The sequence below is a fragment of the Parambassis ranga genome, chromosome 7 (genome assembly GCF_900634625.1).
Source record: "Parambassis ranga chromosome 7, fParRan2.1, whole genome shotgun sequence".
NCBI lineage: Eukaryota > Metazoa > Chordata > Actinopteri > Ambassidae > Parambassis > Parambassis ranga.
This window is the reverse complement of record NC_041028.1, coordinates 16,673,321-16,691,281: the sequence shown is the minus strand read 5'-3', so window position 1 is coordinate 16,691,281 and position 17,961 is coordinate 16,673,321. Positions and strand designations below refer to the sequence as shown.

The 17,961-nt window shown below is 40.2% G+C and overlaps 2 protein-coding genes and 1 long non-coding RNA gene across 3 annotated transcripts in view; all 3 read right to left on the bottom strand.

Annotated features, from left to right (window-relative positions):
* Nucleotides 1-5,642, bottom strand: part of LOC114438034 (protein NLRC3-like) — a 58,388-nt gene extending 52,746 nt beyond the window's left edge. The window contains exons 1-5 of the mRNA XM_028409060.1: nucleotides 5,073-5,642; nucleotides 1,599-3,372; nucleotides 1,084-1,260; nucleotides 671-847; nucleotides 45-275 (exon numbers count right to left, since the gene is read on the bottom strand). Coding sequence (XP_028264861.1) covers nucleotides 45-275; nucleotides 671-847; nucleotides 1,084-1,260; nucleotides 1,599-3,372; nucleotides 5,073-5,553 — 2,840 coding nt within the window. The 5' untranslated portion in view covers nucleotides 5,554-5,642. The remainder of the gene's footprint in view (nucleotides 1-44; nucleotides 276-670; nucleotides 848-1,083; nucleotides 1,261-1,598; nucleotides 3,373-5,072) is intronic.
* LOC114438033 (uncharacterized) overlaps nucleotides 1-17,961 on the bottom strand; it is a 143,411-nt gene that overhangs the window by 80,782 nt on the left and 44,668 nt on the right.
* LOC114438036 (uncharacterized) lies at nucleotides 5,648-12,574 on the bottom strand. Its single transcript, XR_003670958.1, has 3 exons — nucleotides 12,348-12,574; nucleotides 11,723-11,796; nucleotides 5,648-5,696 (listed from the first exon to the last, which is right to left on the bottom strand). It is a non-coding gene; the product is annotated as an uncharacterized LOC114438036 (long non-coding RNA).

Here is a 17,961-nt window from a genome sequence, read left to right as displayed (position 1 = left end):
CTGAAATCATGTTTTGAAGAGAAATGATTCATGAAGGTACTTACAAAGTGGTTTTGGAGGCTTTGACGACTGGTAACATTGCCAGAAGCAGCTTCTCTGATTTCAGATACTTCTTAAGATCAAACACATGGAGGTTCTCATCTGATGTCAACATCACAAATGTCAGAGCTGACCAGTGTGAGGGAGAGAACTGTTCAAACTCCTGTGTTCCTGACTGGAGCTGCATTTTGATTTCTTCAACAAGAGAGTGGTCATGCTCTCCATCATAGTCAAAACTGTACAAATAAAAAGAAATGTCCATTCTTCATTATAGTGCAATCACAGTATTTGAAACAGTTTTTGTTACTGCATGAGTAAGTAGAAGAAGTTGGTACACTTTCAACTTCATATCTGCAATACTGTAAACTGCCTTAATAGCAAATACTTAAATGTTTGTAATGACCAATTGTCTAGCAGCAGTCATTTCCACTTCTGTGACACATGACTTCAAATGTTGCTTTATGCACACAACCACATAAGCTCCATATTTCGCATGGGAGCTAGTAATCGGCAATTTCAAAATTTCACCATCTCGATTTGAAATTGAGTCCATAGACGTGGAGCCAGCAATTTGTGATACTTTCTCCTTTAGCATAGAAAGAGGTTTACTGTGACTTGTTCTGAAACATACCATACTGTCTCCAGCTTCATATCTGGATCATCAGCTATATCAGAGAGCATCTTCTTTCCTTTGTCTCCTGGGTGATTATAACTCAGATCCAGCTCTTTCAGCTGGGACTTCTTGTTGGATCTGAGAGCTGTGGCCAGGAAACAGCAGCCTTTCTCTGTCACCTGACAGCCTGCCAACCTGCAGACCACACAGTCAGAAATGACTCTTGTTTTGTTACAAATAATCATTATGTATTTTAGTAAGTGTTAAGGAAAGATGAGTTTGTGTTGCATTAGATTTTTACAGCACATACCAGCAAACTATAGCTTGCTAGGTGCCTGACTTACACAGCAGTCAGACACACATGAGCGACATAAAGACTGCCACAGACATGGGACGCAATGAACTGTTGATTTATGTAATAAGAGACTTACCTGAGAATCTCCAGTTTACAGAGGGGACTCTGAAGCCCTTCAGCAAGTTGCTGCACACCAGAATCCAGCAGGTCATTATGACTCAGGTCCAGCTCTGTGAGGTTGGAGGATGGAGAGCTAAGGACTGAGGATGTCAGAGCGCTGCATGATTCTCCAGAGAGCTCACACCAAGTCAGCCTGTGAACATATCTGTTATCAGAAAGGCTGCCAGACAGATGTGTGGAAAAGTCAGGATTGCAGTGATGGGTCATGTTAATGTTGTTAAACTTGTGACAATTCTGTCTTGAAATGTAGGAGCAGACAGAACAACTCTGACGTGCTTTCACATCCCCAAAATCTTGGGTCATGTGACAGTACACGCATAGGTGAGGACACAGCCAGGGTAATACACATGGAGATATGCAGGGTGAAGTGAGAGATCTCTATGACAGTAGTTAAAGGAGCCACCATTCAGAAGTACAGTACTAGTTGTTGATATCATGCTTTAAAGAGAAACAATTCATGAAGGTACTTACAAAGTGGTTTGGGACACTCTGATGACTGGCAACATTTCCTTAAGAACCTTCTCTGATTTCAGATACTTCTTAAGATCAAACACACCAAGATTCTCATCTGAGGTCAACAGCACAAAAGTCAAAGCTGACCCAAGTGAGGGAGAGAACTGTTCAAACTCCCGTGTTCCTGACTGAAGGTACTTTTGGACTTTAACAAGAGAGTGGTCATTCAGCTCATTCAAACAGTAGAAGAGATTAAGATTTCTATCTGGATCACTTTTGTCTTCACTGATCTTCTTCTTGATGTACTCCACTGTTTCCTTGTGGGTCTTCTCATTATTTTCAGTCTTTTTCAGCAGTTCTTGGAGTAGATACTGATTAGTATCCACAGAGAGACCAAGCAGGAAGAGCAGAAACATGTCCCAGTCTCCGTTCTTACTATCTAAGGCCTTGTCCACTGCTTTAATGTAGAAATCTGATGGAGATATGTGTGAAACCACTGACGCAGGTTCTGTCAGCAGGTTTTCTTCTTTGGTGTTGAATGTGTGAAAGACATAGAATGCTGCCATGAACTCATGAATGCTCAGATGAACAAAGCAAAACATTTGGTGGTACGGTCCACAGCCGTCTCGTTTGATCTCAGTGAGTAACCCAGAGAAGACTGCAGCATTTGTGATGTCAGTGCCACACTCTGTCAGTCTGTCTTCAGTGAAGAGAAAGTTTCCTTTTTCTATCTCCTCATAGGCCAGTTTTGCCAAAGACAGGACTGTGTTCTTGTTTCTGTCATTCCAGCATGAATCTGTCTCACCTTCACCATACTTCACATTAGCTTGTCTGCACTGTAGCAACAGAAAGTGGATGAACAGGTCAGTCAGAGTCTTAGGCATTCCTTCTTCTTGGTTTCGGTTCACAAAGTCCTCCAGAACATTTGAAGTGATCCAACAGAACACTGGGATGTGACACATGATATAAAGACTTCTTGATTTCTTTACATGTGAAAGGATCTTTTCAGCTAACTCGTTATTGCTGAATTTCTTTCTGAAGTACTCCTCCTTCTGCTCATCATTAAATCCTCGCACCTCTGTAACCCGGTCAACTTTATCAGCAGGAATACAGCTGGATGCTGCAGGTCGAGATGTGATCCAGATTTGAGCTTCAGGAAGCAGATTTCCCCGGATGAGGTTTGTCAGCAGAACGTTCACTGATGTTGGCTTCCTCACATCAGTCCAGTGAACACTTTGATTGAAGTTGAGATCAAAGCGACATTCATGAAGGCCATCCAGAACAATCAGAGTCTTGTACTGGTCATAGTTGGTTATTTCTGAGGTCTTCATTGCTGGGAAGAACTGATGAATGAGTTCCTCCAAACTGTGTTCTTCTTCTTTTCTCAAATTCAGCTCCCGGAAAGGAAGTGAAAAAGTAAAATAAATGTCTGTAGCTGCAGTACCATCAGTCCAGTCCAGCATGTACTTCATTGATGCAAATGTTTTTCCTATTCCTGCCACTCCAACTGTCAGCACAGTTTTGATTTTTCCAGAAGATGCAGGTTCGAAGATGTTATGATATTTAATGGGTTGTTCTTCTCTCACTAGTTTGAACTTTGCATGTTGAACCTGTCCGGACTCATGCTGATCATTGACTCCTCCTGTGCCTCCCTCTATGATGTAGAGATCTGTGTAGATCTGATTCAGAAGAGCAGAAGTTTTCTGCCGATCAATCCCTTCAGACACATAGGTGAATTGCTGCTTGAGTTGAGATTTGAGTTTCAGCTGACTGACAACATCAGGCTTATTCTCTGTAAGAAAACATTTTCATATCAGTTTTTGAATTACACATAATGTCCAACTAAAAGTGAGGCCAGATTTATGTAAGAATCCTGCTGGATGAGCAGATCCTTTTCTTCTTTGGTGTCATACTGATTTTACACAAATGTTTACAGACAAAGAATTATTGCATGGATGTCACTTCCTTGTAGGTTTTAGGGCTGTAATCTCCCAGTCAAATGGTCGATGCGTTCTGGCTCGACCCAAATCCTGATTGATCGACTTTGTGTAGCGTGTAGTTTTATCGGGAGGAATGTACCAAGGGCTAATGTTTCACACCTACTTTGGTTTAGCCTGACCCACTAGAGACAGATAAATTGACGAGCAGTGTTGGGGAGTAATGGATTACATGTACCGACTTTACGTATTTAGAATACAAAATTTGAGTAGGCCTAACTGTATTCCGTTACAGTTACACTCTAAAGAGATGGTAATTAGAATACAGTTACATTGTTCAAATCAGTGGATTACACGACGTACTTTCACGTATTTATTCACTCTGCTGGATGAGTCACGTAAACAATCTTTTGTTCTTACAACAAAGATCTTGTTAACAGCAGATATCTGACTCCTTACCGCTTGTCTCATTGTTTGGTCATATACGTGTGTATGATGGTGAATATTCATTGGAGTGAGAGCTCTTACTGTCAATACAACATCTTTGAGCAAAGCTAAAGTTTTTTGGTTCATGTCGGCAAACTGGACAGAAAGCTGCAGCTGCGGGCGACAGAGAGGACAGAGAAGACGGACTGGTGGGGGTCAGAGTCTGAGAATAAAATGCGAGCTTAATGCACCTTAGTCATGATGCCGATACACTGTTAGTGTCACTTGAAGGAGTGAACTAGTTAGCTGCTAGCTGCTAGCTAACCCCGTCTAAATCTGATGTTTAACATTTAAGTATGAACGTGTGGCTGCAGTCAGCTAGTTTTATATATGGGTCTGTTTGATGTGTTTCTGTGTGTAAAATGACCTTTGGTTGCATTGTTTAAAAATAAATTATTCTGTCATCATTACGTGTTTGTTTCTTTAAATAGAATAACATTGATGTGAAAGCAGTCAGCTGTAACTGTCTGGACAGGTTTTATTGAATGTAAACAAAACAAACAAAACAAAAAGGTTTTATATTTATAGCGTTCTCTGTAGGAATGCAATTCAATGTGTAAGTAATCCAAGTATTCAGAATACGTTACTCTGACTGAGTAATGTAACTGAGTACATTACAAATTACGTTTTAGGGCATGTAATCTGTATTCAGTAACTGAATTCTTTTTAAAAGTATTCTTCCCAACACTGTTGACGAGTACCCAGCCCAGTGGTTTGCTGAGTATTTATTTAGTTTTGACCGTGTCATTTAAGTCGGTCCTCCTCTGTCATGTCAGAGACATCTGCAGTGTGGCAGCATTTCATGAACATAGACAACAGAAAAAAGTTTGCATCCTGAATTTCCCCTCGCGGATCAATAAAGTAATCAATAAGTCTGTCAATCGCAGCTCAACTTCCTCCAGCAAAGCAGCGCTCCTGTGTTCAGTGTCGCTCTGTGACATGAAAGTGTTTGTAAATTATTATAACATGACAAAAACAATGGTCTAGATAGTTATATAGTAGATAGATAGATAGATAGTTGGTAGTAATATTAGTTGGTGAAATATGTGTTTCCTATTTCCTTTCTTACCTCGACATTCTGTCACTTTGTTAATGTGTTCAGGAGGAATCTTGTTAACTCCAGAAGGCTGAGAGATGATCCAGACATGAGCAGTGGGCAGTAAGTTTCCCTTGATGAGGTTTGTTAGCAGCTCATCCATGGAGGCTGGTTCGTTGATATCAGTGAGTTTTTTGTTATTTTCAAAGTCAAGTTGAAGCTGACAGTTCTCCAGACCATCAAGGACAAAAGCTAATGTACACTTGGAGTAGGAAATTCTACTTTCTTTGTCATCTTTCAACAGAGAACTGAGCAGATCTTCCATACTTTGAACTTCTTCTCTTCTTCTATTCAGATCACTGAACTGTAGTGGGATGATGAAGTCTATGTTTTGGTTGGAGTTTCCTTTTGCCCAGTCAACCATGAACATCCTTGTATGAAATGTTTTACCAATACCAGCCACTCCCTTGGTTAGCACTGTTCTTGCATTCATAAATACATCGTTGGTGTTCATTAGTTTATCTTCATGTTTCTTCTTCTTCTTCTCTGTGACCTCATAGAGCCCTGAGTCAAAGTTTGCTTGACTCTGTTCATTCTCATAAATCTCACCGATTTGTTTCTTTGTCTTCTCTTTGAGTCTCTGTTTAGCAGGATCCTCTAAATTGAGAAAAAACAAAATAATGAAGAGAACATTAGGAACAATCAAACAGCATTATAGCTGTCATATTGATCATAATTGAGCTGTTTTACTACTTTTACACATTAAAAACGTAGAGCCTGTGCTTCTTCTAAGTATCATCAATACAAGTTCTCCTTTGCTTGAAGTTGCTGATTTGTTATGCTATTTTAAATTGGCTACAGGTTGACGTTTCCATTTTTAAAGTGATGCAGCACTAGAAGGACAGCAGTGCAGCTCACAGAAGCACTAAATACAGACTGAAGAAGTTTATAGAGATTATATATAGAGATTTGACCAGTGAGAAACAAAGGAGACAATTATCTGATAGTGACATGCATTTAAAGGATCTTCTGTACTGGAGTTTGGGTAACGCTTGAATTTGTGGCCTGCCTGAACAAATATGACAATAATGCTCATTGTCCACATAAAAATATTACTTTGAAAATTTTCCATAGATTTAATACTAATGGATTGAAATTTTTTTCTATGATTATTTTTTATATGGGAAATCAATTTTATTCACTTTATCAAGTTGTTATTGTTTAATATTGTGTACAAGGCACACTGCAGTTGTCACTATAGTGCAAATACAGATGGTACAGTGGAGTTACAAAATGTGACACTTCAAGACTGGACTACTGCAACTCTTTATTGTCAGGATGTCCACATTACTCCATCAACAGTCTGCAGCTGATCCAGAACGCAGCAGCTAGAGTTCTGACAGGAAGCAGCCAAAGGGATCATATCTCTCCTGTCCTAGCGTCTCTTCACTGGCTCCCAGTGGACTCAAGAATACACTTCAAGATCCTTCTTCTAACCTACAAGGCTCTTCATGGACTTGCTCCATTGTATCTGCAGGACCTGATTGTACCATATGTTCCTAATAGGACACTCAGATCTCTGAGTGCAGGTTTACTTGTAGTTCCTAGGATTCATAGAAGTAGAATGGGAGGACGAGCTTTCAGCTATCAGGGACCGCTATTATGGAACCAGTTACCAATCTGGGTCCGAGAGGCAGATACTGCCTCCACCTTTAAGACTAGACTTAAAACTTTTCTGTTTAGTAAGGTGTACAGTTAGCCTTAGACCTAGTGTGTAGCACAGCTATGCTGCTCTAGGCCTACGTTGTCGGGGGGCACAAACATGATCCACTGAGCAGTTTCCCTCTCACCCTCTAACCTCTCCTTTTCTCTCCTTAGTCTGGCTCACACTGGTCTCAAGACCTGGATGATGACCTGCAGTCCGGCCCGTGAAGTCTCTCTTGCTCTACGTTGTCGGGGGGCACAAACATGATCCACTGAGCAGTTACCCTCTCACCCTCTAACCTCTCCTTTTCTCTCCTTAGTCTGGCTCACACTGGTCTCAAGACCTGGATGATGACCTGCAGTCCGGCCCGTGAAGTCTCTCTTGCTCTACGTTGTCGGGGGGCACAAACACGATCCTCTGAACACCCTCTGACCTCTCCTCCACTCTCCTTAGTCTGGATCATACTGGGTAATATCGTCTCATAATCTGTGTTAACTGTCTTCCTTGTAGTTCTGTGCCTCGCTCTCGCTCTCTCTCTTTGCAGGTCTCAAGACCTGCATACTGACCTGCAGTCTCTCCTGTGCTCATCGACTTCACTAGCCCCTGCTGCTCATCTTTACTATCAAATTACTATTCCTACTTATGGACCGACGATATATATAGATATCTATTGCAATATAATCACTGTTTCATCTTGCTGTCATGTTTGCTCTGTACTGTATCATGTTTGTATCATGTTTGCTCCTCTCTCCCTCTCTCTCTTTCTCCTTCATCCTCTCTCTCTCTCTCTCTCTCTCTCTCTCTCCCTCATCCTCTCTGACTAGCAGCAGGACTGGTTCCCCCTTAAGTTGACGGGTCCTGCTCAAGGTTTCTTCCTCTTAAAGGGAGTTTTTCCTTGCCACAGTGCTCTTAGGGGGGTTCCTGTGAAGCGCTTTGAGACAATGTCTGATTGTAATATGCGCTATATAAATAAAACTGAATTGAATTGAATTGACAGTAGATGGGTTTCTTACCTTGCCATTCTGTCTGCTATTGGCAGTTTTTAACTGTTAATGTTTTCCTTCCTTAAACATTAAAAGCAGAATTGAACTGCTATTTAGAAGCTACTATGCATGTTCTTTGTGCAACAACTTCTTTCAAAAAATAAATGATGCTCATAACAATTACACTCTTTTCAATGGTCACTGTCTTATCAAATGCTGATAAAAAATATGTATATTTACAAAATTCAATACACTAAAAGTAGATATGATTGATAGCGCTTTTTTCAGACCAAGTACGAGTACTCACCGATACTGAGTTTGAATACCAATATCACAAGTACTTTTGATGTTTATATGTATATCTCAATACTAAGAAAGTTTCAATAAGCACAATGCCAGATAATTTTGAACAAAGACCTTTTTATTTGTGAAAAAAGGCAGCACAGTCAGTAAAAAATAGAGTTTTAGTTTTAACATAAAGGAACTACCTGCAACTCACCTTCAAATAACTAGTTATCTGAAGGTGAAAAGGTAAGTTGCAGGCTCTTGTTGATAAACAGAAGCATCTCTGTATTTTCAGCAAAAAGCCTAATTCTTGTGTCATCAAGAATGTGAGCTCCTGAACTAAAGAGCTGTTCATTCTCTGCAGTGCTGCATCGTGCTGAGAGGTATTTTCTAGCTAAATTGGTCAGCTCAGTACTTGAGTGGATTGGTGTCAACTACCAGGCCAGCTCTTCAAAAGTGGTGTCAGCTGAGACTCAAACCTGGGTGACAGTCTAATCCTGACCTTTGTATTACATTATCACACTGTACGTGTACGCTTTTTGCATCAGTTTTTAACATGCAGTGCATTATCCTGACAGGTGACACCTCTGTCACTGTCATGAGCCTGGGTTTTGCTCATTGTCATGTTGTGTCATAGTTTATTTTGTTATTTAGCCTTCAGTGTTTTTCCTCTTTCTCTGCTCCTCCTCAGTCCTTCCCTCTCTCCTTTTGTTCCTCCTCCCTCCTGTTCCCTGCTCTTTAGTCCTTCACTCTCTCCTTCTGTTCCTCCTCCCTGATTGCCAGCCCCTCCCTAATAGTTTTCACCTGTGCTGTCTCTTCCCTATTTAAGCCCTGTGTTTCCCCTTCGTCTTTGTCAGTTCTTCCCATGTGAATCCCTTGTGATTTCCTACCGTCCACCATCTCGTCGTCCTCCTCTTCTCTGGTTTGGTTTGTGTTTTTGATCTTTTCTTTAGTTTTTTGGTACTTTGGTACTGTTTTCAGTAGCCCTACTTAAGTTCACCTGCTCCTCTGGACTGGTTTTGTTGTTTTAGCTTTAAATAAAGCTTCTTTTGTTGAACTTTACTTTTGGCTGCGCCTGGGTCCTGTTAAAACCTACACCCCACATAACAGTAACATGATTTTCACCCAGAAGATTAAGTGTTGATTCAGTATTTTGGGTTTAAAAAAATGATAGTACATCCCCCATGCGAGTCATATTGTCTCCACTAACAATGCATCGAATATGGACGTATTTCGTACATACGATTGTATTCTGTGTTTGGATTAACAGACTATATGACTTTTGACATACTTGTTATCTTATCACAGGGGTGTCCAAACTTTTTTCGGGGAGGATTTGATAATGCTTAAGTGTCCATACTTGTGGCCAACAGTCCCAGATGACTTTATAATAAACAATAAAAGATGTGCATGCTGTTATTTAATTTAATTTCCACAGCCTCACAGAGCATTGTGTTCTGTGTCCTGATTAGACCATTGTCCATTGTAGACCATTGTCAATCAATCTTCTTCATGCTGTGTCTCCTGTACAGTACAGAATGCATTCAGCTTGTCAAATTTACATAAATCTTCTGTTATGTGAGGTGTGGGGTTTTAATAGGACCCAGGCGCAGACAAAAATAATGTTCAATAACGGGAGCTTTATTTAAAGCTAACACAAAAAACCAGTCCAGAGGAGCAGGTGAACTAAGGGAGGGCTACTGAACACAGTGCCAGTCAAAAATGCAAAAAGTACAAATAAACACAAAGGAATAAATGAAACCAAACCTGAGGAAGAAGGGAGAACTAGGAAACATGGAGGAAGAAGGAGGACGACAAAACGGTGGACGGTAGGTAATCACAAGGGGTTCACACAGGGTTCACATGGGGGAAGAACTGACAAAGACAAAGGGAAAGCACAGGGCTTAAAAAGAGGAGAGACGACACAGGTGAACACAATTAGGGAGGAGCAGGTAATCAGGGAGGAGGAACAGAAGGAGAGAGGGAAGGACTGAGGAGGAGCAGAGAAAGACAAGAGGAGAAGAGAAGAAAGAAGATGATAGGAGGGAGAGAGAGGAAAAGGAAGAGGAAAACACACAGAAGAAATAAACTGATAACCTACAACTAAACAACAAAATAAACAATGTGACAACAAAACAAGGATCAAAACCCAGGAACATGACATCTTCGATTGTTAGCAGTGTGACTCTGAAGTGATGTACTGTATGTTTGCACATTTTCCAAACCCCACATTGTCGATAAAAAGTTCTGCACCGCCAAAGGCACCTGCGGTCGCACCCAAGACGCAGAGGAAGATTCTAACCATCCCACAAAAGGTTGGCCTTCTGGACATGTTAAAGGAAGGTAGAAGTTACATGGCTGTAGGGCGCCATTATGGAATAAATGAATCTTCAGTTCGTTAGATAAAGAAAGAGGAAGGTTTCAACAAGGATGCAAAAAGGGTTATAACCGTCCACAACAAGACCATCCTAAGGATGGAGTCTGCTTTAGCTTTGTGGATCAGTGACTGCAGGAAAAACAACATTACGCTGGATACCAATATTATCTGCACAAAAGCTAAAAACCTTTACTTCTCCTGACAGCGATGACATCCATGACAGTGAGGAGCAAGATGATGCAGAGCCCAGGCCATCGAAGAGTAATTGGCATGCAGAACAAAGCCCTTTTAATGCCAGTGATTGCTGGTTTGACAAATTTCAGAAACACTTTGGACTTAAAAGTGTGATCCAAGATGGTCCCTCCATCAAACAAGTGTTGATATAGACAAGGAGGATGAATTAACACTTGATCACTTGCCAACCATGGTGAGAATGGCCAATGAACTTCAGCGAGCTGCGCAAGAATGGGACCCTTGATTTTGCGTTCATTACCGTTCTCAAACATAATAGAAGGTGTCATGTCTGTTTATAAAAATCTTCTCGACCAGAAGAAAAAAGAGTGCTAATAGCTACCCATATGTTCTTTACTCAGAAAAAGACACCTGCGCCTTCAGTGGAAAAAGACTTTACAGTGAAGCAGTGTCAGGACGAAGAGGCGCGGTTAGAGGAACTATGAAATAATCCTGAATCACTATTATTAATTTCTTATGTGTCCAACCTCAGGTTGATCGTAAAATTAAAGTAATTCTAAAATCCATCATTATTTATAGGAAAAAAGTTTATATTTTAATTCTCAAACAAATATTTGGGCCTGAAAACAAGGTTTGATCTTTGGTTTTATTCTTTAAAAATAAAAGTGTATAAGATGTGTAGTGAGGGGTTTTGCAGCCTTAAAACATCTGTAATAATTGTTAAAGAAATAAAGCTGACTACTTTGCGGATTTCGCCTATTGCGGGTTATTTTCGGAAGGTAACCCCCGTGATTAATGAGGGACCACTGTTAAAAAAAAAGAAGAAGAATTGGCTGTTAATTTTGTGTGATTTATTCTGTTTAGCTGGCAGGGCATGGCATGGGCCATAGTTTGGACACCTGCTGCAAAAGTGCTACTTCAGCCCCGGGGTGGGGGCAGGCTGAATGGGCAAATCACAATCCAAGAACATGGAGATCAAGTCCTTAAAGTTTCCAGCTCATTTATATGTTTTTGTGCAGTGAAATTTGAAGTTTTTCTCTGTGCTGTGTCATTATTTTGAATTCCTTAATGTTCATGACAGCAGTGACTGTGCAGACCAGAGATAGAACTTGACCATGTAGCTTGAAAACAGTTTTCAGACCTTGTGTGAAGTTGAGGGGGTCATCCTCAGGTTGATAAGGCAGATGTGTTGATGTCTGTTTTCTCTGCACTGAGCTGAAAAAAGAAATATAATTCAGACAGACACATTTTAACATAACTGTTGGTGTGAGATCTGATTCACTTACTACTTTTCAAACTCTGTGAAAAATTCATGTGCATAAATGAAACTACAATTTATAGTGTAAACCTTAATGTTTCTGTCACGTCCACAGCTCGGCTAGGGCGTTTAGGACCTCAGGGGCCGTGACAGTTTCATGTAGCCATTTTTGTCTAATGGCCGGTTTACACTGCGATTTTTGACCACCACCGTAGTAGAATTGTGAAGATATCTTTGGTTGTGGTGGTGGTCTTACGTTGCACTGTGTGGTTCCACAACGGCCGTTGTCAGCGTCTTGGGACCAAAGATAAGCTGAAATAAAATTCTAATGGTGTCAGAAATTTAGGATGACTATCTCACATACTTGATGTCGTAGCAAAGTTTATTAGATCCACGTTGCATAGTGTGTCATGCAATGGTCTTATAAAATTGATAAAAATCGCACAATGTAGAGGCCATAAGGTATAAGGGTTAGTGTGTAGCACTAAGCGCAACCGTCATTCTTCACCTTGGTCTCTGTTTACTGAAGTTTATTGGATCATCTTTGGAGTGGTCAGTTCTTGCCGAAACATCACTGGGTGCAGTTGAGGGTGAGTTGTAATGCAATGGTTATTAAAAAAAACACACAGTTATTAATTTGAATTTTTGTCTTCAGTCGTCAGTCAGTCAGCCAGATCATCACAGGTAATTATGGAAACATTTAGTGCTATTGTTTTTAAGTTTTACCCAAACCCCCCACTGAGGTTTCCCCACCAAACAGTTAGAACTGATGAAGCTGCTTGGATGAGCAGCGAAACGTCTTCAAGAAAACTCTACAAGTCCCGACGCCTTGCTTCAATCTTCTCAACGTATGATGACCTGGATGACTGAGAATCTTCATCAATGTGTGACAAAATTGTATTATATGATTTGGATTGTCTTGTGAAATGTATTTTTTGGCTGCATATTCAGTAGTGTTTATTGTATTTTACAGAGATAGCCACTACTGTTTTCTTTTGTACATTCTATTTTATTTTATGGTCTTTTTCCTAGGTAACTTTGTACTTTTTTACCTTTTACCTTACATTGAAATAATTTCCCCTCCCTCCTATTCTATACAGTTTAAGAGAATTAAAACATGGATTCTGACATTTATTTATATTATAACTAGATGGCAAACTCAACCAAATTAATGCTGTCCTCTAGTTGAGGGGAACAGTCGGGAAATAGAACTCACATTAAGGGAGCTGTCGGGTTTGTGTGTGTTGGTATCGCTCACCTGGCCACACATTGCCTGGCTCTATGTTTTTTGCTCATGGTTTTCAATCTTCTGTGTCCTTTTGTATAATAGTTAAAATAGGTTTTCTTTCTTTCTTTTTACCTTGGTCTCTGTACATTGAAGGATGGTGGAGTTTCTTTAGAAGAAGAACTAAGAGAAGCATCACTGTGTGCAGGAGAAGGTGATCTGAAAAGCAAAGACAAAGCACACGGTCATGAACTTTAAAATTTTTTAATTAAATAGATCTGAATTTTATCAGTATATACTTTACACACACATCTTTCAGTCTTTTGTGTTCTTTTTATGATTGAAAAATTGTATTAAAATAGTAGTACCCTATGTGTCCACTAGGTGTAGCCAGACCCCATGAGAACTGTGGAGACCTGTCTGCACATCAAACGCCCCAAAACATTTGATTCATACATGAAAATTGTCAATAAGCAGTTACTTCCTGTTTCCAGTAGGTGGCACTGTGCAGGTAACTCATGAGCATGCAGACGTGTCCGGTGATGGATTTTTATGACATGAAAAAAATTTCAGGATGTTAGGATGATGCACGGCAAAGTTATAAGCAGTCGATGTTTAATGGCTAAGGTTCGACAGTTGCAACTGTCACAAGCAGCCTGATACAGGAAACCACACATGTGTCTCTGTGGGACTTATATGGAAGTATGTGATCCTGTGTAAAGACAGGGAAAGGATCACCGCATTTTCATGACCATAAAACGCAGTTTCAATTACGGGGTCTATTTCTGTACTCGACACATACATAAGATGCACTGTATTATAAGGCGCATGCTACACTAAAACATATGTTCTACCCAAAAAAAAGGTGACAAAAGCAAAACAGTGAGTTAAGTTGAACTTTATTACAACAATGTAGAATAAACAGTAAACAACTGTGCGAGTTCAAACATGCCAGCTTCCCTCTCATCACTGTCTGAGTCACTGTCACTGTCATTGCCAGCTGCCTTTGATAACTTTTGATTAGCACAGTCTAAGCATCTAATATGAAGTCAATCAGGTGAAATCTCTAGGAGGAGTTTGTACCCATACCAAAGGTGTAAATCGCCAAAATCAGCAACTTCCAACCAAGATGGCGGACTTCCTGTTAGTTTGAGGTCATGGTGTCATGAGACTTTTTGGTGCGTCTCGGTATGATAAACGTGGACTGATTTTCGTGCACCTACACCAAACTAAGTCAAATGCGAGGGGGTTTTTTAAAAATTTCAAGGGGGCGCTGTAGCGCCATTTTGCCCCGCCCCTTTGTAGCGACCACAAAATATCAAATTTTTCGCCAGACCTGAGGAGTGAGTTTGTGAATTATCGTGCAAGGCAAAGGGGCCAAAAATGCACTTATTTGGGAGGGGAAATGATAAAAACGAAGAAAAGACATTACAATTACAATAGGACACAGTCATGAACTTAACATTTTTTTAATTAAATTGAGATCTGAATTTTATCTTATCTTTTTTTACACACACGTCTTTTAGTCTTTTGTGTCCCTTCTTTATAATAGTTGGAATTGTTTAAATAACAGTTTTTCTGCCTTTCCTTTATCTGTCCATGCTGATTCGCTATCTACTCTTGTCAAACTTCTGTCACAACAGACATGTTAGAGTGAATAAACATGCCTCTTTCCACAAATTTAGAGTTAAAGGACATCATAATCTGTGGTTTGTTAAGGAGCTGTCAGGTGTAATGCATGACCGTAATGCTGCTTGGCACAGGGCAAGCAAGTCAGGATTAGAATCAGACTGGCTGAGCTTTAGACAACTTAGAACTACACTAAATGGTCTCTCCTTTAGAAAGCTAAATCAGAATTTTATTTTTTTCACAACTGACATTTCAAAATCTGAAAAGCAAAGAAAATTTTAAATTAAAGCTGCAAGCAGCGATGATGGGCCCTCGCAGCCCTTGCGGTTCGTGGGACCAGCAGCCACTGCCTCCCCTATCGTCCCACTACCTTGCTCCCCCGATACCGGCACAAGCTGTGGTCTGCAGGCCAGAAGAGTACACCAAAACACACATATACAAAAGACAGGTCCTCCGGCCAGTAGGTGGCGCAGTGACTGTAGCATATCAGCATATCAATGCGTGCAGAGTCAGATGTTCAGCATGACTGTAAAGTTTCATCCACATAGGATGAGGTATGTGGGAGATACAGCCACAAAAACATCAATTTTCTGTGCATTGGCGAAGGGTCAACTTCGTGGTGGCAAAGTGCTGCGTTTTTGATCACTTTTGGTCCCTGACCCCATAAGGGCAAGTGCACCAATTTCATATAATAATCAAGTAATTCTCCTAGGAGGAGTTCGCAAAAGTGCCGTGGCTTTTCCAAGATGGCCGACACCCTGTAGGGGGTGGATTTTTTTTCCAAAGGCATGTTTCCAGGCATGAGACGATACATCAGCGTACCAATTTTCATGGTCGTAGCTGTTACGCTGAATATTTTCAAATTCTAGGGGGCGCTGTAGAGCCATTTTGAAAGTCACTGGTGCGGCGACAGTTTCAGATCGCCATTTTTCACCTACCTGACCTGTGCGCCAAATTTGGTGATTTTTTGAGTATGTTCAGGGGGTCAAATTTGCGGCGAATGACGCGGAAGACAAAAAGAGAATAAACGCTTGCATTTCAATAATTAAATTAAAGGTGCAAGCAGCGATTATTGGGGCCTCCCACTCTGTGCGACCCGAGTCATGAACTTTAACCTTTTTTAATTAAATGGAGATCTGAATATTTTCTTATCTCATTTTACAAGTAAGCCTTTTGTGTCCCTTAACCCTATAAGCTCTGTGGACTGTGTCCTTGCTGGGGGACTTCAATGACCTCGTGGGCAATGACAGTAACACCTGGAGAGGAGCAACTGGGAGGAACGGCCTCCCTGATCTGAACCTGAGTGATGTTTTGTTAATGGATTTCTGTGCTTTCTAGTCATGGTCTGTCCATAACAAACACCATGTTTTGAGCACAAGGTTGTTCATTAGTGCACCTGGCACCGGGACACCTAGAATGGAGGTCATTTATTGACTTTGTAGTCATGTCATCTGACCTTCAGCCGCGTGTCTTGGACACGCAAGTGAAGAAAGGGACTCAGCTGTTAACTGAGCACCATCTGGTGGTGAGTTAGATCCATTGGTGGAATATGTATGTTCAACCTGTGGTTCAAACTCATTCTATGACTACATTTTGAAGAGAAAAGTAGGCCTCTTTGTTATATAGTTTACATTAGGTGCATGTGCTTAACAGCATACTTAGAGTTGACCCCATATTGTCCATATTAACTGCCACATCTTCAATTTACCTTGTTGTTTCTCCCTTGACGTCCATTGCTCCTTCTTTTCACAGATCACTCAGAGAAACATCACAGGGTGCAGGAAAAGCCTGTCTGAAATGTAAAGAAACAGCCAATAAAAAAGGACACTGTGGAAAAGCCGAGTTTCAATCAAAAAATAAAGTTTACTAGTTTAACATGTCATTAACATTAACATTAACATGTCAACATTTAACATGTCTATTGCTTTCAGTCTGGCTGTATGCCAGCTCAAACCATTTCTATGTTTCATTTTTCTTATAAACGTAGCTTTTTTCTTCAGTTCTATAGCAAGGGAAGCTGCTCTAATAATTAGAATCATAAGTTTGCATTCATAATAGAAATGTGTATAGATGTTGTCATGTGGGCTATTTAACTTAATTGTTTAGTTAATTTTGATTGAGATTGTAAGAGCCATATTGAGTAATTGTAAATAGGTGCCACAGGCTGCCACAGGTGATTTAAGTGGGGAAAATTATAGCATCTGGTGCTGATGAATGGGGAAGCAAACAGTTTTTTGACTGTATGAAGATTGCTTTGTGAATGGTATTATTTTGTTGTTATGAAGTTGAAACTTTAATTTATTTAATCTAAGTCACGAGTTAATAAACCAATATTATTTTACGGCAAGAAGTAGAAGCGATATATTAATTATAATTTCATCATCATGACAGCTCTGAGTAGTGATGTGTCATGTGCAAATTATTATTATTATTAGTTTATTTAAAAGAGGGCAGTGCAATCAAAAAACACATGATTACATGTGGTTAAAAAAAACCAGAATTGGCTAGAAGGCTAGTTTTCATCTGTAGTCCTCATGATTTAAAATATAATAAAATTAAAATATAATATAATACAAATACATATACAAAAACTTACTATACAATATCACAACATTTAATCAGAACATCATAACAGGGTTATCTTTTAGTGTTGGCAGCTGTTGTCAGGGTTTCAGCTTTAGACAGGGCTTTTGTTTTGTAGTTTTGCTGTGTTTGCCTTAGTTCTAGTTTGATTTTCTGATTTGTATTATTTCCTGTTTCATTTTGAAATCCCTAACCTCCCCGTCGTTTCAGGTGTCTTGTCTTCCCCTTCCTTGTGCGCTCACTCCTCCTCCTGGCGATTGCCGCCTCCTCCCTAATGTCACATTTTGGACACAATAAATGCACCATGTAAATATTTTAGAGAACTTATTAATTATTGGTTTAATTGTCCCAATAATTGTCAAAATTAGATTTGCATTCAATTGTCCTCTACCAGCTGTCATGTGACAGGCAGTTCACAGCAGTTCTCCTTCTTGTTCATCCTTCATTTGTCACATGACAGGCTCCACAGATTCCTTCCTCGTTCTCATTCACAGCTCAGGCTGTGTTTACAGTACACTCTCTTGTTCATTTGTCAGGTGACAGCTACCTAAGCACTGTTAAAAAACAATGGCAGGGAGGATGCAGGACAGAAGTCACTTTATTGTGGTGTGTATTTGCTCTCCTGGGTTTTCACATGCTTTGAATTGCTTGTGTATTATACTTTGTCAGCTGAAGCAAAGCATGT